Source organism: Elephas maximus, chromosome 4 (genome assembly GCF_024166365.1).
Source record: "Elephas maximus indicus isolate mEleMax1 chromosome 4, mEleMax1 primary haplotype, whole genome shotgun sequence".
Classification (NCBI taxonomy): domain Eukaryota; kingdom Metazoa; phylum Chordata; class Mammalia; order Proboscidea; family Elephantidae; genus Elephas; species Elephas maximus.
This window is the reverse complement of record NC_064822.1, coordinates 71,597,532-71,624,171: the sequence shown is the minus strand read 5'-3', so window position 1 is coordinate 71,624,171 and position 26,640 is coordinate 71,597,532. Positions and strand designations below refer to the sequence as shown.

Genomic DNA, 26,640 nt, shown 5'->3' with positions numbered 1-26,640 from the left:
AACATCAACCCCTACTAAATTCTAACTTGCAATAAATATATCAGCCTGAAACACTACATTGCAAAGTGAAATCATTAATAAAATTCTGGCTAACAAAAACAATTTAAAAGAAATGCATTTTAGTTATGTCATACACTATCCCCGGCAGGTAGAAAGAAAACTTGGCTGCATATGCTACAGAAACTTGTAAAATCTTTAATGAGTCTATAAAAATAATTCCCACGTATTCTGTGAAAAACAAAGCTGCTGCTGAATTTGTCCTTTTAAAGAAATGATATGCTGCTCGTTAATAGTGGCAAAGAAGGCATTTCTGTCATTCTCTCTTCCCCAAAACCAGGAAAATCAAAATGAAAAAAGATAAATTTTTAAAAATAGGAAAACAGCCAGATTCCCAAACCACAATTTGTGAAAAACTGTTGCTAAATTCAAGTGAACTTTATATCAAATCGAGGAGGCACAGTAGGAGCAGATACGTATTTCTACAGATCTCTAGCAATGAACGAGGTCACAGAATTAGTGATGATGATGACAATAATAACTGGGAATTTGCTGACTGCCTACTATGTCTCAGGTACTGGTCCGAGCATTTCACATTTAATCCTCACAATAACCCCATAAAGTTAGGCATTATTATTATCCTATTTTATCAACAAAAAAACCTAAACATAGAAAAATAAGTTGCCTAAGATCATAGAACTTGTGAGAGGAAAAGCCAAGATTCAAAGCCAGGCAATCATACTCTTAACCAATAATTTATACTCTAAAAATATATAGTCAGATCACTCACCACTTCCTTGAAAAGACAAATTCTGGGATCACAGAGCACCAATGAGCTCCACCAACATTACAGAATAGAAGGGGAAGTAAGACTGACGAATGAGAAGAAGCACAGGCTCGTATCTTTGCAAGAAGCAGGCTATCAGTGTAAAAAAAAAAAAAAAAAAAAGTAGCAGGGTAAAAAAGTAACTAAGTACAGGGGCAATCCTTTCTGAAGACGTTGATTTTTTTTGTTGCTTTTGTTTTTGTTGTTGGTTTATGACTTTGGGACCCGGTGCATTACAGGGTAGAAATGCTCCTCAGGGTTTTCTTGGCTGTAATCTTTATAGAAGCAGGTCGCCAGGCCTATTCCTTCTGCGGCGCCCCTGGATGGGTTCGAACCACCAACCTTTTGGTTACCAACCAAGTGCAGGCCATTTGCACCACCCAGGGGCAACAGATTGATTTTTGACAGTTTTATCAATCCAGGTCCAATCAGGAGACAGAAACTAGACAGTAATTCAAGGAAGGAAAATTTAATATAAAAAAATTATTAAGCAATGATACCAAACCAAAACCAAACCCACTGCCATCAAGTCAATTCTGACTCAAAGCGACCCCACAGGGTTTCCAGGGCTATAAATCTCTACGGAAGCAGACTGCGATAGCTTTCTCCCTCAGAGCCACTGGTAGTTTCAAACTATTGACACTTCATTTAGCAGTCGATCGCTTTAACCAGCGCTCTTTAAGCAATGATAGAAGTGTAAATACAAAGATGAAAAGAGGACTCTAAAAGGTACACTAGGGCTGAGGGACAAACAAATTTATGAAAAACCAACTTAGTATTTAAAGGGCCCAGATCCATTTTCACAGATCAGGCAATGAAGGCGAATTTGGAGCTGAGGAGCAATAAATTTTAACTGCCACAACAACCAAAGAGAAGTAAATGTTAAATCAGCACTCTAAGGTGACAAACAGATAGCCAGCTAGCCAGGATAGAGACGTCCACATAGAAGAGTCCTGGTGGGAAAGGGATCTGAGTTAATAAGGCTAGATTAAATTCTATCTCCCAACGGGCCCAGCTCATGCCCCTAACTGCATCCTGTGCTCCAAATGTCAGCCAATAGCTAACTGAAAAACAACTGTTCCAATTAAATATGATCAAGAATCAGAAGAGTCCCTCCACATCTTTCCCTTTACACCCTAGATTCTGTGTCCATTCACCCTGGTTTTCCTGTCCCTTCCTGCCTTCTCCTCTCTGCTTTTGGGTTAGTGTTGCTCATTTAGTCTTGTATACTTGATTGAACTATGAAGCACATTTTTCACATGTTATTGTTTGTTTTATAAACCTATCTAATCTTTGGTTGAAAGGGTGACTTTCGGAGTGGCTTCAGTTCTGAGTTAACAAGATGTCTGGGGCCATAATCTCAGGGGTTCCCCCAGTCTTTGTCAAGCCAGTAACTCTTTTTTGGTAAATTTGAATTTTGTTCTACATTTTTCTCCTGCTCTGTCCGGTACCCTCTATCGTACCAAGTGGTGGGTGGTGGTAGCTGGGTACCATCTAGTTCTTCTGGGCTCAGGTTGGTGGAGGCTGTGGTTAATATGGTCCACTAGTCATTTGGACTAATATTTTCCTTTTGTCTTTGGTTTTCTTCATTCTCCTTTGCTCTGGACAGGATGGGACCAATAGATGTATCTTAGATGGTCGCTGGCAAGCTTTTAAAACCCCAGATGCTATTCACCAAAGTAGGAGGTAGAACATATTCTTTATGAATTATGTTTTGCCAACTGACCTAGATGTTCCCCGAGACCATGGTCCCCAGCCCTCAGCCCCAGTAACTCAGTCCCTCAAGGTGTTTGAATGTATCTAGGAAGCTTCTATGACTTTGCCCAGGTCAAGTTGTGCTGACTTCCCCTATATTTTGTGTTGTCTTTCCCTTCCCCAAAGTTAACACTTATCTACTATCTAGTTAGTGACTTTCCTTCTCCACCCCTCCCTTTGCTCAAAACCATCAAAGACTTTTTTTTCTGTTTATAAAACCTTTTCTTGGGTTTTATAATAATGGTCTCATATAATATTTGTCTTTTTGTCATTGATTTATTTTACTCAGCATAACGTCCTTCAGATTCATCCATGTTGTGAGACATTTTACGGATTCATCACTGTTCTTTATCATTGCATAGTATTTCATTGTGTGTATGTACCATAATTTGTTTATCCATTAATCTGTTGATAGGTACTTAGGATGTTTCCATCTTTTTGCTGTTGTGAATAATACTGCAATAAATATGGGTATACATATATCTATTCATGTGACAACTCTTACTTCTCTAAGATATATTCCCAGGAGTGGGATTGCTGAACTGAGATTTATTTTATTTTAATAATCAGAAAGGAGGCATCCCACCACTACTGAACATTTTGATCCAAAGGTTCTACAGAAGTATCCCGATGAAAGGGACAAAAATGTAGAACAGAATTTCAAATTCTCATGGAACCCAGATTTACTGGAGCCATGGATGCTGGATGAACCCCTTGAACTACTGCCCTGAGATAATCTTTAAACTTTAAACCAAAAATACCCCCTTAAAGTCTTCTTAAAACCAAGCAATAGTTGAGCTTAACTAGTAAAGACTATCTGCCTTGAGTACTGTGTTCTTTTAAGAACTATCTATATGGGACCAAACTGACAATAGCAACTCAAAAGATTAGACAGGAAAGTTAGGGGGAAGTTAATGTTATTCGGGGAGGACAACTCAGAAAAGGAAGGTAAGAAAGGTAGCACAAGTCAAAGAATGTAATCAATGTCATTGAATTGTACATGGAGAAATTGCTGAATTGGCGTACATTAAAAAAACATTATGCTGTGTATATTGTCAACACTCCCACGCGGCTGTTAGTTTGTCGTTCTGTGGGGGCTTGCATGTTGCTGTGATGCTGGAAGCTATTTAAATACCAGCAGGGTCACCCACGGCTGACAAGTTTCAACTGAGCTTCCAGACTAAGACTAGGAAGAAGGGGCCAGCAGTCTACTTCTGAAAAGAATTAGATGATGAAAACCTTATGAATAACAGCAGAACATTGCCTGATATAGTGCCAGAAGATGAGCCCCTCAGGTTTCAAGGCACTCAAAAGAGGATTGGGGAAGAGATGCCTCCTCAAAGTTGACCTTAAGGACAAGGATGGAGTCAAACTTTCAGGACCTTCATTTGCTGATATGGCATGATTCAAAATGAGAAGAAACAGCTGCAAACATCCATTAATAATCAGGAAGTAGAATGTACAAAGTATGAGTCTAGGAAAACTGAAAATCCTCAAAAATGAAATGGAACACATAAACATCGATATCCCATCAGTGAGCTGAAACAGACTCATAATGGCCATTTTGAATGAGACAATCATATGGTCTACTATGCCAAGAATGACAACTTGAAGAGAAATGGTGTTGCATTCATCATCAAAAAGAATATTTCAAGATCCATCCTGAAGTACAATGCTGTCAGTGATATGCCTAAAAGGAGAACCAGTTAATAGGACTATTATTCAAATGTATGAACCAACCACTAAGGCCAAAGACGAAGAAATTGAAGATTTTTACCAACTTCTGCAGTTTGAAATCGAACAAACATGCACTGATAACAGTTGCACTGATAACGACTGGTGATTGGAATGTGAAAGTTAGAAACAAAGAAAAAGGATCAGTAGTTGGAAAATATGGCCCCAGTGATAGAAATGATGCCGGAGATCACGTGACAAAATTTTCCAAGACCAATGACTTCTTCATTGCAAATACCTTTTTTCACCAACATAAATGTTGATGATACATGTGGACCTTACCAGATGGAATACACGGGAACCAAATAGACTGTATCTGTAGGAAGAGATGATGGAAAAGGTCAGTATCAGCAGTGAGAACAAGGCCAGGAGCCAACTGTGGAACAGATTATCAGTTGCTCATATGCAAGTTCAAGTTGGAACTGAAGGAAATTAGAACAAGTTCACAAGAGCCAAAGTGGGACCTTGAGTACATCTTACCTGAATTTACAGACTGTCTCTAGATTTGACATTTTGAACACTAACGATCGAAGACCAGACGAGTTGTGGAAGGACATCATACATGAAGAAACCAAGAGGTCATTAAAAAGACAGGAAAGAAAAGACCAAGATGGATTTCAGAGGAGACTCTAAAACTTGCTCTTGCATGTCAAGTAGCTTAAGCAAAAGGAAGAAATGATAAAGTAAAAGAGCTGAAGAGAAGATTTCAAAAGGCAGCTAGAGAAGACGAAGCAAAGTATTATAATGAAATGTGCAAAGACCGGGAGATAGAAAACCAAAAGGGAAGATCATGCTCGACATTTCTCAAACTGAAAGAACTGAAGAAAAAATTCAACACTTGAGTTCCAATACTGAAGGATTCTATGGTGAAAATATTAAACAACGCAGGAAGCATCCAAAGGAGGTGGAAGGGATACACAGAGTCACTATACCAAAAAGAACTGGTTGATGTTCAACCATTTCAGAAGGTAACATATGATGGGGAACCGATGGCACTGATGGAAGAAGTCCAGCTGCACTGAAGGCACTGGCAAAAAGTAAGGCTCCAGGAATTGACAGAATACAAATTGAGATGTTTCAACAAACGGATGCGGCACTGGAAGTGCTCATCTGGCTATGCCAAGAAATCTGGAAGATGGCTACTTGGTCCACTCCCAAGAAGGGTGATCCAACCGAATGCGGAAATTATCGAACAATTTCATTAATATCACAAGCAAGTAAAATTTTGCTGAAGATCACTCAAAAGCAGCTGCGGCAGTATATCTACAGGGAACTGCCAGAATTCAAGCCAGATTTAAAAGAGGACGTGAAACCAAGGATATCATTGCTGATGTCAGATGGATCCTGGCCGAAAGCAGAGAATACCAGAAAGACGTTTACCAGTGTTTTATTGACTATGCAAAGGCATTTGACTGTGTGGATCATAACAAATATGGATAACATTGTGAGGAACAGGAATTCCAGAACACTTAATTCTGCTCAGGAGGAACCTGTACAAAGATCAAGAAGCAGTCATTCGAACAAGGAGATACTGCATGGTTTAAAGTCAGGAAAGGTGTGTGTCAGGGTTGTATCCCTTGGTGGCGTCGTGGTTAAGTGTTACAGCTACTAACCAATGGGTCGGCAGTTCAAATCCGCCAGGGACTCCTTGGAAACTCTATGGGGCAGTTCTATTCTGTCCTATAGGGTCGCTATGAGTTGGAATCAACTCCGGAATCAACTCGACAGCACTGGGTTTGGTTTTTGGTATTCAATCTGTATACCCACCCAGTGCCATGGATATGCTGAGCAAATAATCTGAGAAGCAGGGCTCTATGAAGAAGAATGGGGCATCAGGATTGGAGGAAGACTCATTAACAACCTGTGTTATGCAGATGACTTGAAGACTAAGATGTGCCTGACCCAAGCCAGGGTGTTTTCAATAGCCTCATATGCATGTGAAAGCCTGAAGATGAATAAGGAAGACTGAAAAATTGATGCCTTTGAATTGTGGTGTTGGCAAAGAATATTGAATATACATACAATGGACTGCCAAAAGAACAAGCAAATCTGTCTTGGAAGAAGTACAGCCAGAATGCTCCTTAGACAGACACAAAGAGGGTGGGACTTTGCCTTACGTACTTTGGACATGTTATCAGGAGGGATCCGTTCCTGGAACAGGACATCGTGCTTGGTAAAGCAGAGGGTCAGCGAAGAAGAGGAAGACCCTCAAAGAGATGGACTGACACAGTGGTTGCAACAATGGGCTCAAGCATAACAACAATTGTGAGGATGGTGCAGGATAGAGCAGTGCTTTGTTCCGTTGTACACAGGGTCGCTATGATTCAGAACCAACTCGAGGGCACCTAACAAAAACATATTCTCAACAACAATAACAAAATAAATTATTGAAAAAAAAAAAAACTTACAGGGCAGTTCTACTCTGTCACATGGGGCTGCTATGAGTCAAAACTGACTCGATGGCACCTAACGACAACAAAAAAGAATTACTGTATAATAATCGCCTGAAACAAGCAGTTGAAAATACAATTTTTTTAATGGATTTAATTTATAATCTCAGCTACAATAGATAAAATATTTATATTTTAATAAAACATGTATGAGGTTAAGATTCTTAAGAAAAATAATTATAAAACTTGATAAAAAGATATTTAAGAAGATATAAAGAAGTTGATAGAAATACAATGTGTACAGATAAGACAACATCACACAGATGTTCATTTTCTTCAGATTAATTTATAGATATAAGGAAATTCCAATCAAGATATTGACTGAATTATTCATGAAACTTGAGAAGCTTAATATAAAATTATTAAAGAAGAACAACAAGCCAAAACAATTTTAAAGAAGTTTGGGAGAACCTGTCCTGCCAGATTTCAAGACTTACTATAAATTCAGTAGACGATAAACTATAAAATGGAATAAGAGATGTATAACACACATGTATCACATGGGATTAGTATAAGGATACATAAAAAAAACTCCTTCAAATTAATACCTCAATAGAATAAAAGAAAGAAAAATAAAAGCCATAAACAGGCACTTCACTGACGAGGAAACCCAAATGGCAAACAGCAAATAAATATATGGAAAAAGGTCAACCTCACTAGTAATGAGGGGAGTGCAAATTTAAATAACAATCAGATACTCATTCACTTAGGTTGACAAAAACTTTTAAAATCTGGTAAAAGCATGCGCTGGTGAGGATATAAAGCAAGTGGAGCTCTCACACACTGCTGATGGGGGTGTAAATTGATATAACCACATTGGGCAGCAATTTGGTGGTATATCACGACATTGAAAATGCACAAAACCAGTCGTTTCACTCCTAGTTGTATACCCTAGAAGTATTAAGCACATTTGCCAAAATTGCTAATTACAACAATGTTTACTGCAGCACTGTTTAATTAGTAAATTTCCATCAAAAGAAGATAGAATATATTGTGGCATATTCAAATAATGAAGGAAAAAAAAGAAAGGAACCATCAATAGCATTCACTCTACAGGATACCACAAAGTTCTATAAATATGCAATAAAAAAAGTTAAAATCAAACACACAAATAAAATTAGCTGAAGAACAAATGCTGGACAGATTACATCACGACACAGAAGAAACAATGAATAGACACTTCCCCATGGAAGCCAAGAAAGCAAAGAAAATGTGTCTTGTCTGAAATAAGGGCCACAGAGAAGACAAAATACGAGGGTAAGTCAAAAAGTATCGCTACTAGAGTTCCAGTTCATACATGCATGGATTTATTCCAAACAAAATGTGTTTAAACACGTCTCTGTGATCAGTGGATGGCTGCAGACAAGTTCCTTCTGTAATACAATTGTCTTAGTTTCGTCAGGGTGCCTTCTAAAAAAGGGATACTTACTGTGCCATGGGAGGAAAAAAAATTTGAGGTCAGGGCTATTATCAAGTTTTTAACAAAACTCAAGTGGACATCTTCCCAAATCACTGAAGCTTTGCAACAAGTTTATGGGAATGCTGCCCCACATAAAACAACAGTTTTTACATGGATCAAGCATTTTAAGGAAGGTCGAGAAGACCTCAAAGATGAGCCAAGAGAGGGAAGACCACCCAGAAGGTTATGGCAACTGTTTTTTGGGATTCCAAATGGGTAATCTCAAAGGACACAGGACGATCACGGGGGACTTATTACAAAGAAGGTTTAAGAAAACTGAAAACTGCATTGGTGAGAAAAAGGCCAGTAAAGTTGTATCAAGGAATTTTTTTCCATCACAACAACGTACTTGCTTATTCTTCAAGGGTAGCAAGGGCTATCCTATGAGAATTTCATTGGGAAATATTACTCCATCTATCCTACAGCCCTGATCTTGCCCCTTCAGAGTTCTTTTTGTTCCCAAAACTCAAAGAACATTTAAAAGGAACACGATTTGAGTCCCTCGAGGATGCCAAAACTGCCATTTTGACGTGGTTTGAATCGAAGAGCACAGAATTCTTCAGGGAACGGTTAGAGAGATGGAAACACTGCCTTCAAAAGCATACAGACCTAGACGGAGGGTATGTCAAGAAACAATAGCTTCACATTTTGATATTTTTGTTTAACAGAGATTTCTATGATTTTATAGCAATACTTTTTGACTTACGCTCATATTTCTAACAAATGGCATTCAACAGAAAAGATAAAAAGTAAAACCATCAGGGTTCAGGAAGACAATGGAAGAAACTAATAAAACAATTAGAGAAAAGAAATTCTTATTAGAACCAGCAAAAAAGGAGAAGAGATATTGCTAAAAACAAAGTCAAGGAGGATAAATTAGAAAAAAAAAGCAAAATGGAATGGAAACAATCGTTGGCAATTCCTGAGCATTACCTACGCACTCTTCCAAGCCCCTGAACATCTTACCTCAGTAAATCTCCAGAACAACTTTTTGAGGTAAACACACATTATTAGCTCCATTTTAGAGATGAGGAAACCTGAAAAATCTAAGTTTAAGTAACTGGCCCATAGTTAAACAGCAAGTAACAGTGCAAGGATTCAAACCCAGATAGTCTACCTTCAAAGCCTGTACTCTTAATGACTACTTATGTGTCTCCCACAGAAAAGAACAAGACTTTTAAAAGGACTAGAAAGTGATAGAAACAGAGAACAAAGCTGATTCAATATATGCGTAACCAAAGAGATAAGATAAAGAAAGTGGAAGCAAAAACAATATTTAAAGGATATACAAAAAAAGTTTCTGCAATAAAGCAAGACCTAAAACTGCAGAATAAAAGCGTAAAAGGAGTCCCAAGAAAAACAGGTAGAGAATAATCAATACTGAGATATATCCTGGTAAAGGCACTGGACTTCAAGGACAAAGAATCATAGGAGTAGCCAGACCAGGGAAAAACAATCAAGTCAGTAATGATGGGAATAAAAGTCCTGCTGACTTCTCCACCACAACATACGTTAGTAAAAGGTAGTGCAGTAATATCTACAAAGTCCTGAAAGAACGTGCATGGGGTGCAAAGTCCAAGATCTCTGACCCAGCCACGATATTGTTAAGTATAAAGACAAACATGCAAAAACTCAGAGGTTATCATACCCTCGAGCCTTTCTATAAAAGATCATAGAAGATTAGGGCCAAACTCTGAGGATGGGTATTTACTTTTAACTTACTAATGCATATTTTTTTCAGATAGTGCAAAATCCAACCTCAGCTTAATTATTACAGGATCTAAGTTTTGATTAGAGAACACCCAAATAAGTATTTTTCTATGTATTCACAGAAAGACAGCAAGACAGGTTGAAGCATAAGTGTAATTACTTGCCTAAAGTTATACTCAGGCTGAAGAGTTAGACATCAAATCCTTGCTTCATAGTCCTGGGTACTTTAGCACTCTCTTCTAATTTCAGCTCCCACTCAGATTTTTAATCACTGAAAGAGTTTCAGAGAATAAGGTACGGGCACTGATTTCATAATACGTCAGTATAAATGAGTTTTCCATAGCTATCACTTTTCATCTTAGAAAGACTGAGGGTGCTGGTTAAAACAGTGTTTCCAAAATGGCACAGAGGAAAACAAACAGGAAAGAGAAGAATCTATCCTCATATGTTTTGAAGAAAATATACTACAGCATATACTATCTTAGGACATGTACTACACTGTAATTGTCATGGATTGAATTATGTCCCCCCAAAAATGTGTGTATCAACTTGGTTAGGCCATGACTCCCAGTGTTGTGTGGTTGCCCTCCATTTTGTGATTGTAATTTTATGTTAAGAGGGTTAGGGTGGCATTGTAACACCAGGTCACCTCCCTGAGCCAATGTAAAGGGAGTTTCCCTGGGGTGTGGCCTGCACCACCTTTTATGTCTTTAAGAGATAAAAGGAAAGTGAGGCAACCAGAGTCTTCGGGACCTCACACCACCCAGAAAGCATCACCGGGAGCAGAGCGTGTCCCTGAGCCTGAGAAGCTCTTGGACCAGGGGAAGTTTGAGGACACGGAATCTTCCTCCAGAAAGAGAAAGCCAGCCCCTGGAGCTGACACCCTGAATTTGGCCTACTTTTAGCCTACTTTACTGTGAGGAAATAAATTTCCATTTGTTAAAGCCATCCACGTGTAGTATTTCGGTTATAGCAGCACTAGGTAACCAAGACAGGAACGTATACTATACTACATATGTATTATACTACGCGCTCTAATGCAACTACAGGTAAATAATTCACATCATGGATTAGTTTATCCAAGGGCACATAATCATTCTGAGTTACACATAACAAAAAATCCATTACAATAATATTATGTTTTGATATTATCTTCAGTGTTTGACCTTCAAACTTCAAACCAGCCTTAAAAAAACATATAAGCTTATGAGATAAGCTGTCCCACAGGCTTTATGAATGTCATACTGTCCTTCTGTTACTGATTAACTTCATTCTATGTATGTGAGCCAAACATCTTTCCATGCTGAGTTTAGTGAAAGGGTACGAGACTGAAACACATTCCCATCAACTGGTCTTTCACCGCGAGGTTGCTGAGACCTGTCATTAGTTTACTATCACATCAGGCCTTCCTTCGGGTATCACATTCAGAAATGATCACAGTGCAAATGATGATAATAGTAATAGCCAACACTTATGAAGTTTTGATTAGAGAACTCCTAATTAACACGTCAGAAGTTAATAAACCTCTTAAATACGACCACCTCTTTTAATATTCCAAATAACCCTACTCAGTAAATATGGAGTAGACTGCACAGCATGTAGTAAATGTTCCACAATAACATTAAGGATGTGGAAACTAAAGCTTAAAGAGATTAAATAACTCATCAGGTGAAGACTGGATTTAAACCCAAGCCTGTGTCCTCCTCTTAGCCACCATTCTTTTCTGCCTCTGTTATACATAAAAATAGTGAGGATGTGAACTAAACTAACATGACAAAGTAGCCCAACCAGGACAGGCAACCTCACAGGCCCAGTTAACAGGTGTGGGTGTCGAAAGAGAGTGATAGGAAAGTAATTTCTACCCTACATAAAAAGCTAAAAAGTGTGTTTTGGAGGGAAGAAAGGCAAGGAAAAGTGCAAAGGGAGAAAAAAGTCCAGCAACACATACAAGAACATATGGCTATTGTATGTGGGCCTAAAAAAGTATCACAACATACCCGATAGGCTTAAAGTTGTGAAAACGTCAATTCCACCCAAAGCAATCTACAGATACAACGCAATCTCGATCCAAATACCAACAGCATTCTTTAAAGAGACGGAAAGGCTAATCATTATACGGAAAGGGAAGAGGCCCTGGATAAGTAAAGCACGACGGCAGTGGCAGTGGTGGGTACTGAAGAACAGAGTAGGAGGACTTATACTAGCTGACCTCAGAACCTGCTACTATACAGCTATGGTAGACAAAACAGCCTGGTATTGGTACAACGACAGACACATTGACCAATGGAACAGAATTGAGAACCCAGATATAAATCCATCCACCTACAGTCATTTGATCTTCAACAAGGGATCAATGCCCATCAAATGGGGAAAAGACGGTCTTTTTAACAAATGGTACTGGCAAAACAGGATGTCCACCTGCAAAAAAATGAAACAGGAATCATACCTCACCCCATATACAAAAATGAACTCAAAATGGATCAAAGACCTAAATAAAAAAAAACAAAAACTATAAAGATCGTAGAAGAAAAAATAGGGTCAACTCTAGAGGCTCTAATACATGCCATTAACAGGATACAAATCATAACTAACAATATATAAACACCAGAAGATAAGGTGGATAACTAAGATCTTCTAAAAATTAAAACCTTATGCTCATCAAAAGACTTCACCAAAAGAGTAAAAAGAGAACCTACAGACTGGGAAAAAAATTTTCGCTATTACAAATCAGACAAAGGTCTAATCTCTAAAATCTACGAGACAATCTAACCCTTCTACAAAAAAAAAAAAAAAAGACAAATAATCCAGTTAAAAAATGGGCAAAGGATATGAACAGACACTTCACCAAAGAAGACATACAAGTGGCTAACAAATACATGAAGAAATGCTCATGATCACCAGCCATTAGAGAAATGCAAATCAAAACCACAACGAGATACCATCTCAAGCTGACATTACTGGCACGAATCAAAAACACAGAAAATAACAAGTGTCGGAGAGCCTGTGGGGAGACTGGAACTCTTATGCACTGCTGGTAGGAATGCAAAATGGTACAACCATTTTGGAAAATGATATGGTGCTTCCTTTAAAAGCTAGAAACTGAAATACCATATGATCCAGCAATCTCACTCCAAGGAATATATCCTAGAGATATAAGCGCCATCACATGAATGGACGTAAGTATACCCATGTTCACTGCCGCATTGTTCACAATAGCAAAAAGATGGAAACAACCTAGGTGCCCAACAACAGATGAATGGATAAACAAACTATGGTACAAACATGATGGAATACAACACAATGATAAAGAACAACGATGAATCTGCAAAGCATCTCACAACATGGATGAATCTAGAGGACACTATGCTGAGTGAAACACATCACTAAAGGACAAATATTGTATGAGACCACTATTATAAAAACTTATGAAAAGGTTTACACACACACAAAAAGAAACATTTCCTGGTTACAAGGGAAGGCAGAGTGGGAGGGAAAAGCACTAAATAGACAATAAATAAGTGGTAACTTTGGTGAAGGGTAAAACAGTACACAATACTGGGGAAGCCAGCAGAACTTATCCAACACAAGGTCATGGAAGCTCCATAAACACATCTAAACTCCCCGAGGGACGAAGTTACTGGGCTGAAAGCTGTGGGGACCATGGTCTCGGGGAACATCTAGCTCAACTGGCATTACATAGTTTATAAAGAAAATGTTCTACATTCTACTTTGGTGAACAGCTTCTGGCGTCTTAAAAGCTTGTGAGTAGCCTTCTAAGATACTGCACTGGTCCCACCCCATCTGGAGCAAGGGGAAAAAAAAAAAAAACTGGAGCAAGGGAGGAAAAAGAAAACCAAAGACACAAGGGAAAAATTAGTCCAAAGGAGTAATGGACCACAAGTACCATAGCCTCCAATAGACTGAATCCAGCACAACTAGATGGTACCCGGCTACGACCACCAACTGCTCTGACAGGGATCACAGTAGACGGTCCCAGACAGAGCAAGAGAAAAATGTAGAACAAAATTTTAACTCACAAAAAAAAAAGACCAGACTTATTGGTCTAACAGAGACTGGAGAAACCCCGAGATTACAGGCCCCCGGACACCCTCATAGCTCAGTAATGAAGTCACTCCTGAGGTTCACCCTTCAGTCAAAGATTAGAGAAGCCCACAAAACAAAATGAAACTGAACGGGCACACCAGCCCAGGGGCAAGGACAAGAAGGCAGGAGGACACAGGACCCCAAGGTCGAGAAGGGGAGAGTGTTGAAATATCGTAGCGCTGGCAACCAATATCACAAAACAGTATGGGTATTAATTGTTTAATGAAAAAATAGTTTGCACTGTAAACCTTCACCTAAACCACAATTTTAAAAAAAGAAAAAGAAACCCTATGGGTCATTAATAGTGCGATCTACAACAGATCATGGGGATAGCGTGGGATCGGGCAGCGTTTCGTTCTGTTGTGCATGCGGTTGCTGTGAGTCAAGGGCCGACTTCATGGCAGCTATAACAACAGTGCATTAACGTGGGTTCATAGCGACAAATGAACCCCAAGAATACAAAAGGTTAATAATAAGAGAAACTGCAGGGGAAGGGGAGTATATGGAAATTCTCTTGTACTTTCTGTGCAATTTTCTGTAAATCTAAAACTGCTCTAAAAAATAAAGTCTATTAGAAAAGAAAAAAAAAAATCTAAATGCAGAAGACTTCCTTCCAAAAACTGGAGCCACAGCTGGCCTCATTCTCTGTCTCCTCGAGCCCTGATCTCAGTGGAGAGTCTCCATCTTTACTGCCAATTCCAAATATCGAGTTCCTGGTCCTCTTTCTTGGTCCCTGGGTGGCACGAATGGTTTGTGTTAGACTGCTAACCTAAAGGTTGGCAGTTCAAACCCACCCAGCTGCACCCCAAAGGGAAGGCCTGTCAATCTGCTACCTAAAGATCACTGCCATTGAAAACCCTATGACTGATTTTCCAGAAGTATACTGCCAGGCCTCCTTTCATCTAAGGCATCTTTGGGTAGACTCAAACCTCCAACCTTTCAGTTAGGGGCCAAGTTCATTAACCATTTGCCCCACCAAGGGACTCACAGTTGCGCTCTCTCTCTCTCTATATATACTCAAAAAAACCAAACCACTGCCGTCAAGTTGATTCTGACTTATAATAACCCTTGTTGTTAGATGCCGTCGAGGTGATTCCAATTTTACATACAACAGAAGGAGGCATGGCCCAGTCCTGCACCATCCTCACGATAACTGTTATATTTGAGCCCGTTGTTACAGTCACCATGTCAAACCATGTTATTGAGGGTCTTCCTCTTTTTCACTGACCCTCTAAAAAAACAGACATACCAGACTGTTCAGGGACAAGCTGCCATCCAAACACAGGTCAAGGGGTGAACATGGGAACGCTTTACTCCCTGTCAGCTAACCAGGTTACTGCAACTAAATACTCTAGGAAGTAATAAGTGCCGCAGTGTCAAGATGTGAGAAGCAAAAGAGCTCAAGAGTTTCTTGCATTCTTACCCTTAAAGAATAACAATTACCATGCTGAAATAAAACAAGGAATCTAAAAGAAAAATAGAAAGAAAGCTAAATACGTTTGAAATTTCATTACTCCCCCGTGGGTATATCATCTTACACTAAGAATACACGAGGCTACTTTCTTCAAAATTAATTAATCCTTCAGGTAAAGGGACATGTCCCTTATTTAATTTCAATGTTATATACACATTCCAAGATACATATTATCAATGTTCCTTCCAATATTCTAAGGAGCCCGATGGGGGGAAAAAAATCTGTCTGATGTTATGAAGTCCGGGAACAGAAATACAATTCCGTATTTCATATCCAACCCAGTGTCATCTAAAGCACAAGGCTCCTTTCAATGTTTTATACTGGAAACTCCCTGAAAACCAAACCAAAATCAAACCAGTTGCTGTGAAGTCAATTCTGACTCCTGGCGACCCCATGTATTACGGAGTAGAACTGAGTTCTATAGGGCTTTCTTGGATGTAACCTTTATGGAAGCAGATAGCCAGGCCTTTCTTCTGAAGTGACAGAGTGGGTTCAAACTGCCAACCTTCTGATTAGCAGCCAAGCGTGCAACCCGTTTGTCCTAACCACAGACCTTCTGCTTGAGAACAAGGGCCCTGGAATCCCCCTGTAGCCTAAAGCTCGGTATCCTGCAGACACCCAACTAACCGTTTCTAATGATGCCAGTGAAAAACAACTGCTTTTCCCACTAACATCTTAAGTTATCAGCAAACAAATGCTTACAGATTAATGTTTTTAAAATTTATTTAGGTAGAACCATAAAAGTTTTTTAAAAAGACTTAGTATTTAACATTTATTTGGGCAGAATAAATATCATACTTTTATTAAAATAGTAAGTTTCTAATAGCATAGTCCCATTCTGGAGGTTCAGAGATAGAAAAAAAGGTCAGAGCTGCTGCCCAAAGAACTGAATTAATTCTGGAAGTCGTCATCACCACTACCACCTCCTTAAAGAATATTCCACAAATTATCTGCAAATTGCAGGTGCTAAAGCATTTTTTTCGGAAATGCTTAGCTTCCACAGACAGACGCTGACCAAGTGGAATCAAAAGACCAGGATCTAGAGTCAAAAGACCCGTAGCGTTCAAGACCAGGCTTTTCCAGTCCTGCTTACGTGACATTGGACTGGGCAAATCAGTTAGCCAAATGACTCTCATTTTCTTATTCCGTGAAATAGCAAGGGAAATACCTGTCGCACCCTCCCGGCTGCATCACTGTTGTCATTCAGGGGAGCTGCTGCTCCACAGAGGGTCACTCGTCGCCTTGCCGCCCCTTCCCCTCCTCCGCCCAGGTCCAGTCCACAACAGAAGGAGCTGGAGACCCCCAGTACCTCGTCCGCTGCGCTTGGGGAAGGATGCTCCCCTCAGCACCCCTTTCCTTGGATGGAGGCGGCACAAGCTCGGACATTCGCGGCACCGCGGCGCCCGCCCGCTCCCAGCCACCTGCCACGCGCGCCTCCAGCGGCCCCTCTTCTTCTCTCTCCCAGGCTCGCCCGGCGCTCACGACCCTCGCGCCGCCGAACGCCCCTCCAGCCCCCTGGCGGCGCAAGGACCCCAGCCCGCGAGGGCTGCATCCGCCTCGCCTCTGGTCTCCTGCAGCTCCTCCCGGGTTGCGTCCAGGCCCGGACCAGCTTTGCCCCCAAAGCATCTCCTCCCTGTCTCCCCAGGCCGACGGGGGCGGGGTGGTCGCGGCGCTGCGACTACTTACCCGGGAGCTTGAGCGCCCTGGACAGCACGGTCGCCATGGCGGAGGCCCCGGTGCGCGTGCGCGCGTCCGCGTCCTGCCGGGAAGTGTAGTTCGGTGCGGGCTGCGCCCAGGCGGAGATCCGAAAAGGTGGGACTCGCTCGGCTGAACAGAGGCGAGAGGAGGCGCTGGGCTGCGGCGGCCGCGCCCACGTACACGCTCCTACAGGCTCTTTGCCTGCTGGCTCTGAGCCGGACTTCTTACGATGACCGCTGAGTTTTTTTTTTTTTTTTTTCCTCAGTAAAATGGGAAAATAGTTAACTACCCTCTAGGTTTTCAGTGAGAATGGAATGAGGTAACAAGTCATAAAGGAGGCACAGGTTGTGAAATGCGCGTGGGCTTTGGAGTCCGACAAAATGGATTTGAATCCTGGCTGCATCACTTACTAGGTGGGCCATCTTTGGCAAGTCATTTGGAATGCCTAAGCTTCAGCGTCATTTTTAAAATGGAGAAGAGACTACAGACTTCATAAGCTTGCTGTGAGAATTAAATTATATAATCTATTTTGAACAGACAGCGCACACAGTAGGCACTAATAAGTGCGATTCTTTTATGTTTCTTAAGTAGAGGTTGAAGTTTCTAGTAGCTCTAATCCTCCTTTCTTACTACTGTTTCTTTCCAGGTGTCAGCCTCCTTACCCCGCGCGGCTTCTAGCGTGATGTGTCGGGGAGACCGAATCTGACCTGCTTCTTCCCCACATGCACCGTGAGAACGGCATTTTGGTGGGCACGAATGCTGAAGATGTTGTATTACCCTAAAAAAGAAATGTATCTTGAGGCTATCTAGTCCCACCCTTCTTGTTTTATTGTAGAGAAAACCGAGATCTACAAAGGTGATGTGACTTCTTAGTGCCAGAACAAAAGCTCTAAGATAACTCACTCGGAGGCAGCTTCATTCCCATGAGAAACTGTAGATAAAACTGTCCTGTGGGTGTATTCTGAGAGATTCTTAACAGCCATTGTCACCACTTCTTTCTCCGCGAAAATATGTCACAGACTCTGGCAGAGCACAGACTCTGGAGCCAGACTGCCTGAATTCAAATCAGGGCTCCCAACACTTCCTGGCTGTGAGGCATTGGGCTAGTTACTTAATCTCGCTGTGCCTCAATTGCCCCATGTGCGAAATGGGGCTAATAATGCTTACTATTCCACAGAGTTGTCTGAGATTAAACAAATGTATATGCGAAGTCTTTAGAGCAGTGCCTGGCACGTTGTTGTTAGCTGGTATTGAGTTGGCCCCCAACCCGTGGGGACCCCATGCACAAGGTATTGAACTGGGGTCTCCCACATGGAAGGGAAGAATTCTGCCACTAAACCACCACTGCCGTGATTTAAAACCATAGTTTACATCTATGTCCAAAACCCAAACACAGTGCCATTGAGTCAATTCCAACTCATAACGACCCTATAGGACAGAGTAGAACTGCCCCGTAGAGTTTCCAGGGAGTGCCTGGCAGATTTGAACTGCCAAACCTTTGGTTAGTAGCTATAGCACTTAACCACTATGCCACCAGGGTTTCCTACATCTGTGTAGGTCATCTAAAAGGAACAACACTGCATGTCACAATGAGCCAGCAGTAACTTGTCTGATATCAGATTAGCTAATTGGAATACATTCTTGAGATAGGAAGACTGAGAAGTTTGAGTAGGATATAGGAAATGTCAACTTGAGTTGCGGAAGAACAGAAACAAGTTTTGTAGCTGAGGATACGGATAGAATGAAATACCAGATTACACAGGATAGGAGGAAAGGAGAAAATCTGTCCTGGGAGTGAAAAGGCATATTGCGGGAGGATCCCTCTTTATATGAGGCAAGTAAAATAAAAGTATATATTTTAAAGTTTTATTAAAAACTTTGCTTCAAACTGTATAGCCACCCAAAGCACCTGTGCGTGTACACACACTTGGGTATGTGTACATAAACATGTATGAGTGTATACACATCCAATAGATGTAGCATCTCTAGCCCTTCAGATTTCTATGCCTCATCTTTATAGCATTTCCACCCTGCCCGCAATCGCCGCAGCTTTCTTCAGATGATTTCCAGGGGAAAGCAGATGCAAAGGGAATCCCTCTCTCCCTGGCTCTCTGAGCTTTCCTTTACCCGTCTTCCTTACCACCTCCAGAGCCTTTCTCCCATCTCTCCACATTTGTTCCACTTTAACAGGAATTACCACTTAGAATAGTGCTTCTCAATTTTAATGAACTCTTCTTTCATTAAAGAAAAAATTCAAAATGGAAGCCAAATGAATCAGGATCCTTGCCTTTTCCACAGAGAAAACCCGTGAGCACCTCTCTAGTTACCTGACAGTATGTGGGTGCGTTCACTGCCCAAACACCCCATAGGCTCTCACTGAGGCCACTGTGCAATGTGTAAACGCCCAGGGGTTCCCTGACTTCTGAACTGGGCTTGCCTCCCTAAGAAGTAAAACAAGGGCAGCTGGGGGTGTGAAGCCCATGGAGAGTTTTAGGCTGCCTGAGTGCTGTGCCTGCTTTGAAGAGAGGGCATATGCTGGATACACAGGTGTGCTTTATTATAATTCCCCTTACAGCCTCCCTAGCTGCTAATGGGCATAATAGGTACTAATGGACATAACGTATGTGCTTTAGGGGGAGATGATTGCCCTCTGAAGAAACCCAGAACTCTGTTAAGCTATCTTAGTGGGGTAGAGGAGGAAGAGCTGTTCTCTGGCACCAGAATTTAGCCCACTCTGAACAGGGGCAATAAATTATGTCCATTGCCTGCAGTGGGCTTTCCATTTTTATTACCATCTTTTACCTTTTATCACCCCCTTTTATTGCCCCTTTCCCTACCTACTATCTGTACATGCCATCTGCCGTGTAGACGTGGCTGTCTGATTCATATTTAATCCCAGGAGAGAGGAATTTAGGCATTCCCCTTCTAGGATATGAACTAGGGCATTCTTGGATGTGACCTAACCCTGTGGACAGTAACCTAACTTTGGGGAATCTAGGCTGATAATGATGTGTGCTATTCTACTCATCCCTGTTCTGTTTATTCTGTAAGTAATAAATGCCTGTTGATCACACCATTAGAAGTAGCTAGTCTGTGCTCTGCTCCAAAGAGTCCTTCACTAAGAATTTGTGAATATAGTGATATTGCAACATTATTTTTCTGAAAGTCACAAATGAAGCCACAAACGCAGGTTCTATTCTTCCTTCATTGATTTGGAGTGGGAATATTCTTCCCGAATCTTCTTAGTCCCAATTGCTTATAGAGGGGACCCATATTTGCTAGTTCTTGGTACCTTTGTGATACCCCAAGTACTGCCGAAAATCCCTAAGTGTCCTTCACGTGCTCATGATCAAATCTGGCCATCAAAAATACTTGCCATTCGCTGAGCTCTGTGGCCACTTCTGCTGAAATTAACCCTCCTACTAGGTCTTACTGCTACCTCTTGGAACCAGTACCACTGTGTCCACTAGAAGCTGCCACCCCTGCCCCCAGTACCACTGGGACTGCCAGGCCCCTTGGCCATCTCTGTCTCCTTGCAAAAGCTGTTTGTTCTGTCTCTATTTGTGGATGATATGATAGTATACATAGGAAACCCAAAAGACTCCACAAGAAAACTACTGAAACTAATAGAAAGATTCAGTACAGTAGCAAGATACAAGGTAAACATACAAAACTCAATTGGATTCCTATACACCAATAGAGAGAACAATGAAAAGGAAATCAGGGGAAAAAATAGCATCTATAATAGCCCCTAAAAAAATAAAATAAATAAAATACTTGGGAATAAATCCAACCAGGAATTTAAAAGACCTGTACAAAGAAAACTACAAAACACTACTGCAAGAAATCGAAAGATATCTACATAAATGGAAAAACATACCATGCTCATGGATAGATAGACTCAACATTGTGAAAATGACAATTCTACCCAAAGGGATTTATAAATACAATGCAATCCCAATCCACATACCAACAACATTCTTTAAAGAGATAGAAAAACTTAACATTAACTTTGTCTGGAAAAGGAAGAAGCCCCAGACAAGTAAAGCACTACTGAAGAAGAATAAAGTAGGAGGATACGCACTACCTGACTCAGAACCTGCTGCATAGCTATGGTAGTCAAAACAACCTGGAACTGGTACAATGACAGATACATTGAGCAATGGAACAGAGTTGAGAACCCAGATGTAAATCCATCTGCCTATGGTCACCTGATCTTCAACAAGGGCCCAGAGTCTATCAAATGGGGAAAAGACAGTCTTTTTAACAAATGGTGCTGGCAAAACTGGATGTCCATCTGCAAAAAAATGAAACAGGACCCATACCTCACACCATATGCAAAAAATAATTCAAAATGGATCAAAGACCTAAATATAAAGCCAAAAGCTATGAAGTTCGTAGAAGAAAAAGTAGGATCAACACTAGAGGCCCTAATACACGGCATTAACAGGATACAAACCACAACCAACAACACACAAACTCCAGAAGATAAGATAGATAACTGGGATCTTCTAAAAATTAAACTCTTATGCTCACCAAAAGAGTAAAAAGAAAACCTACAGAATGGGAAAAAATTGGGGCTATTACAAATCAGACAGAGGTCTAATCTCTAAAATCTACAAGAAAATCCAACACCTCTACAACACAAAGACAAATAATCCAGTTAAAAAATGGGCAAAGGATATGAACAGACCACCAAAGAAGACATTCAAGTGGCCAACAGACACATGAGGAAATGCTCGAGATCACTAGCCATTAGAGAAATGCATATCAAAACCACAACGAGATACCATCTCACCCCAGCATTCCTGGCACGAATCAAAAAAACAGGAAATAAATGTTGGAGAGGCTATGGGGAGATTGGAGCTTTTAACCACTGCTGGTGGGAATGCAAAATAATACAACCATTTTGGAAGACGATATGGCACTTCCTTAGAAAGCCAGAAATAGTAATACCATATGATCCAGCAATCCCACCCCTAGGAATATATCCTAGAGAAATAAGACTCATCACACGAGCAGACATGTGCATACCCATGTTCATTGCAGCATTGTTCACAATAGCAAAAAGATGGAACAACCTAGGTGTCCATCAACAGATGAATGGATAAAAAAACTATGGCACATACAATGGAGTATTATGCAACGATAAAGAACAACAATGAAACTGTGAAGCATCTCATGGATGAATCTGGAGAGCATTGTGCTGAGTGAAATAAGTCCATCACAAAAGGGCAAATATTGTATGAGACCACTACTGTAAAAACTCATGAAAAGGTTTACACACAAAAAGAAACAATCTTTGATGGTTACAAGGAAGGGGAGGGGTAGGGATGGAAAAACACTAAATAGACAACAGATAAGTGGTAACTTTGGTGAAGGGTAAGACAATGAACAATACTGGGAAAGCCAGTACAAGGCAAGGTCATGGTAGCTCCATAGACACATCCAAACTCCCTGAGGGACAAAATTACTGGGCTGAGGGCTGTGGGGACCATGGTCTCAGGGAACATCTAGCTCAACTGGCATAACATAGTTTATAAAGAAAATGTTCTACATTCTACTTTGGTGAGTAGCATCTGGGGTCTTAAAAGCCTGTAAGTGGCCATTTAGGATACTCCACTGGTCTCACCCCTTCGGGAGCAAGGAAAAATGAAGAAAACTAAAGATGCAAAGAAAAGATTAGTCCAAAGGATCAATGGACCACATCTACCACAGCCTCTACCAGACTGAATCCAGTACAACTAGATGGTGCCCGGCTACCACCACTGACTGCTCTGACAGGATCGCAATAGAGGGTCCCGGACAGAGCTGGAGAAAAATGTAGAACAAAATTCTAACTCGAAAAGAAAGGCCAGACTTGCTGGCCTGATGGAGACTGGAGAAACCTTGAGAGTACGGCCCCTGGCACCCTTTCAGCTCAGTAATGAAGTCACTCCTGAGGTTTCCCCCACAGCCAAAGATTGAACAGACCCGGAAAACAAAATGAGATCAAAGGGGTACACCAGCCCTGGGGCAAGGACTAGAAGGCAAGAAGGGACAGGAAAGCTGGTAATGGGGAACCTAAGGTTGAGAAGGGAGAGTGTTGACATGTCGTGGGGTCGTTAACCAATGTCATAAAACAGTGTGTGTACTAACTATTTAATGAGAAACTAGTTCTATAAATTTTCATCTAAAGTACAATAAAAATAATTTTTTTAAAAAATCTGTTCTTTCTGTATCTTCCACCAGTCAATACCACCTCATATTTTAGTGTTGTTTTCATGTCAAAGCTGTGTAGTGCAATGGCAAATAAGGAAGACAGCCTGTCTCTTCTTTTAAGTAACATACTATTAAAAAAATACCAATGCTATGCTGCCTGTTCCTCAAGGTCGAAAGAAGTATTTTCATTAAAAAGTTCTCCATTTGTACATAATAAATCAGTTAGGGCAAGCTAATTACCGCAGCAAACAACAGCAACATTTCAGTGACTTAAGAGAGAGTTCATTTTTTGCCTATATCACAATGAAAGTGAGGGTAAGGGGTAGGCAGTGTTCGTGCTTGAATCCTCCAGTCATTCAGGGACCCAGGTTTCTTCCATCTAGTGCTTCTTCAACCCATAGAGCCTGGGAGTCCTCCACTGAATCATTTGCATCCCAGATTATGCAGGAAGTTTTATGGGCCAGGCCTGGAGGTGGTGTAGGTGACTTCTACCAAAAACCAAAGCAAACCCACTGCCGTCAAGTCAATTCCAACTCGTAGCCACCCTATAGGACAGAGTAGGACTGCCCCATAGAGTTTCCAAGGAGTGCCTGGCGGATTCGAACTGCAGACCTCTTGGTTAACAGCCGTAGCACTTAACCACTACACCACCAGTGTTTCCAGGTGACTTCTATACACCTTTATCTGGCCAAAACTCAGGTACAAACGTGCGGGGAACTGTGAGCCCAGAAAGAAAAAGAAACAAATTTGGCGAAACTCTAGCCACACTCATCGCTCCACCTCTTTGTAGGATGCAGACCTGAGTCTTTGGTGGAGGGGGAAGGGCTCAGAAGCTGCTCTACTTAGAATTGCCTTTCTCCTTTAGGGACTGAAGATTTGTTCCTGAGCCAAGCATATTGCCCTGACTTACGGACTTTCTTTACTTTAAGGTAATTCTCTCCCAGAGGCTCCACGGTCCCGCTGCAGATGGATTTCTGGAGGGCATTCCTACATCTGTCAGCAGGGCATCGATATGTCAAAACTCCACCGATGGACCCATCTCAGGCTCAGACTAGCACCTGCTGCTACGCTGGTGCCAAAGAGGTAGAATCAGGCAGCAATTAGTATGAGATCAAGGAAGCAAAAGAGAAAATACTGTAGCAAATAGCAATAAGAGTAGTGACATTGAGGAAAGCAAAAGAGGTGCTCACCAAAGAATAATTTTGAGCTAAATGCAAATGTCAGAGAGTGCATGATCAGTCTTGCATTTGGATCCGAAGTTCAAAAAAGGCATGTACAAATGGCATAATCCTCATCACAGAGACCATGACTCTATGACCAGGGCTGTGTAACTTATGAAGACTGTAAAAATGGCATGGGGGCGGCAACTACCTCCTCTAACTTCTCAAGGTGGAAGGAGAATCAAGATCAACAGCCCAAGGCTGATTCCTATGAGGCAGATAGGTCAGACATGGCTCCACTCTCCACTATCTTTACCAGTTCTGACACCAACCTTCCTTCCCACAGCACTCTCTACTTCTCTGCTGGGTTCATTAATTCATTTCAATGGTCACACGGAACTTACAGACAAGACTCACAATTATAGGGTTTATTAGGAAAGTAACAGGTTACAATTCAGGTTCAGGAAGGCTCAAGATACAGTTCTTCCATCAGGGCAGCCTCTTCCCAGCCATGCTCTCAGGCACATCTCTCTCTGGCCCATTGGCATCTGCCCTACTCAGGCAAATGTTACAAAGCTCTTCTAGCTTACCCATAAATGTCCATAGGCACTCCACTTCACCAGTAAGCCTTGGCCCAAAGGCATTCAGCTTTCTTGCTCCGTGGGCTGTGAAACCCACTGTGATGTCTCTTGCCAGCTTCTCCTACCAGTCTCTCCTGTTGGTCTTTCCTGCCAGTCTCTTGCTGCCATTTCTCTGTCACCACTTTTCGCTGTTTCAGATTTACAGCTCTCTTTCTTTCTCTGTCTCCTGGCTCCAGGAACTTCTCAGCACAGGGATCCCAGGTCCAAAAGACATGCTCTATTCCTGACTATTCTTCCTTGGTGACGGTAGGATCGTCTTCCTGCTCTGGAAGTGGCTCTCTTTTTAAGCCTAGCAGGATGGTAAAACTGACCAATTCCCTTGGTGGGCCACAATTACCTTATTTGCACAGTCCCACCCAGTCGCTTGGGTGTGAGTTACAAGACCATGGCAAGAAAGGCTATGCAAAAGTGATCCATCATACCACAAACAGGTTTATGTTCCCAGAGAGTCCTTTGATAAAGCACAAGTTCTCATCCAGCTCAGATTCATACAGACTTCCAGCTGTAAGAACTTTCTAGAGCCTAGAGGATAAAATGCTTTCTGGACCCTGAAATTTAAGCGAAAGCTTCTTTTTAAAAAGTCTCTGGATGGAATATATGTTTTAAAACAACAGTATAATTAAGGACAGACAAACTCAGGCCAGTTTAGCTCTTCTTCCTCTATGCCATCATTATATCTTGCTCATATGTCTACCAAAGCACTTGTAGTAGTAGCGAGGATGGTGATCACTACCATTTACTGAGCACCTACCACCTACAAGGGCAGATATTGTTTTTGACCCTTGCCAACCTTGATTCTAAAATTAGCCCCTTCACTAGTTTCAAAAAAACTCCCAATGCACCAAGCATATTGTGACTTGTATAGTTTTACTGAAGATTTATGGGACCATGGGGAAGGTCACAGGGCACATAGCATTCACAGTGGGCAGGATCTTTCACCGAAGCTGTCACTCTATACAACAGGATTCTCACACCAGTTAGCAAGAAGATACAATGTTCACCATATTGTCCCTCTAATATTATCTTGTTTAATTCTCAGAATAATCATATGAGGCAGGTATTACTGTCCCAACCTTAAAATGAGGAAATACAAGCTCAAATAGATAAAGCCACTTGCCCAGAGAGATAAAGGCCACAAAATTCCTAAGTACTAAAAGGAGGATTTGAGTGCAGGTTTGTCTGTCTTTTCATTACAAACAAGGACATCAAATACATGACACATGCGCTACAATTTGTCCCTGCTTCATACATAATACATGTCAATCACCACACACTTTCACACTGAGCCTAGACACAGCTTCAGAATCCTTAACTCAGCTTTGCAGGGAACCACTACCTATCAATTTTATTTCCCTGAAAAATTGAAAACTGTGTGTCTTAGGCTGGGTTCTCTAGAGAAACAAAACAAGTGAATCATCTACATATATAGAG

At 41.2% G+C, this 26,640-nt stretch overlaps 1 protein-coding gene across 1 annotated transcript in view; it reads right to left on the bottom strand.

Annotated features, from left to right (window-relative positions):
• Positions 1-17,263, bottom strand: part of FAM234B (family with sequence similarity 234 member B) — a 61,640-nt gene extending 44,377 nt beyond the window's left edge. The window contains exon 1 of the mRNA XM_049882516.1: positions 17,196-17,263. Coding sequence (XP_049738473.1) covers positions 17,196-17,232 — 37 coding nt within the window. The 5' untranslated portion in view covers positions 17,233-17,263. The remainder of the gene's footprint in view (positions 1-17,195) is intronic.
• Positions 17,264-26,640: the final 9,377 nt, after the last annotated feature.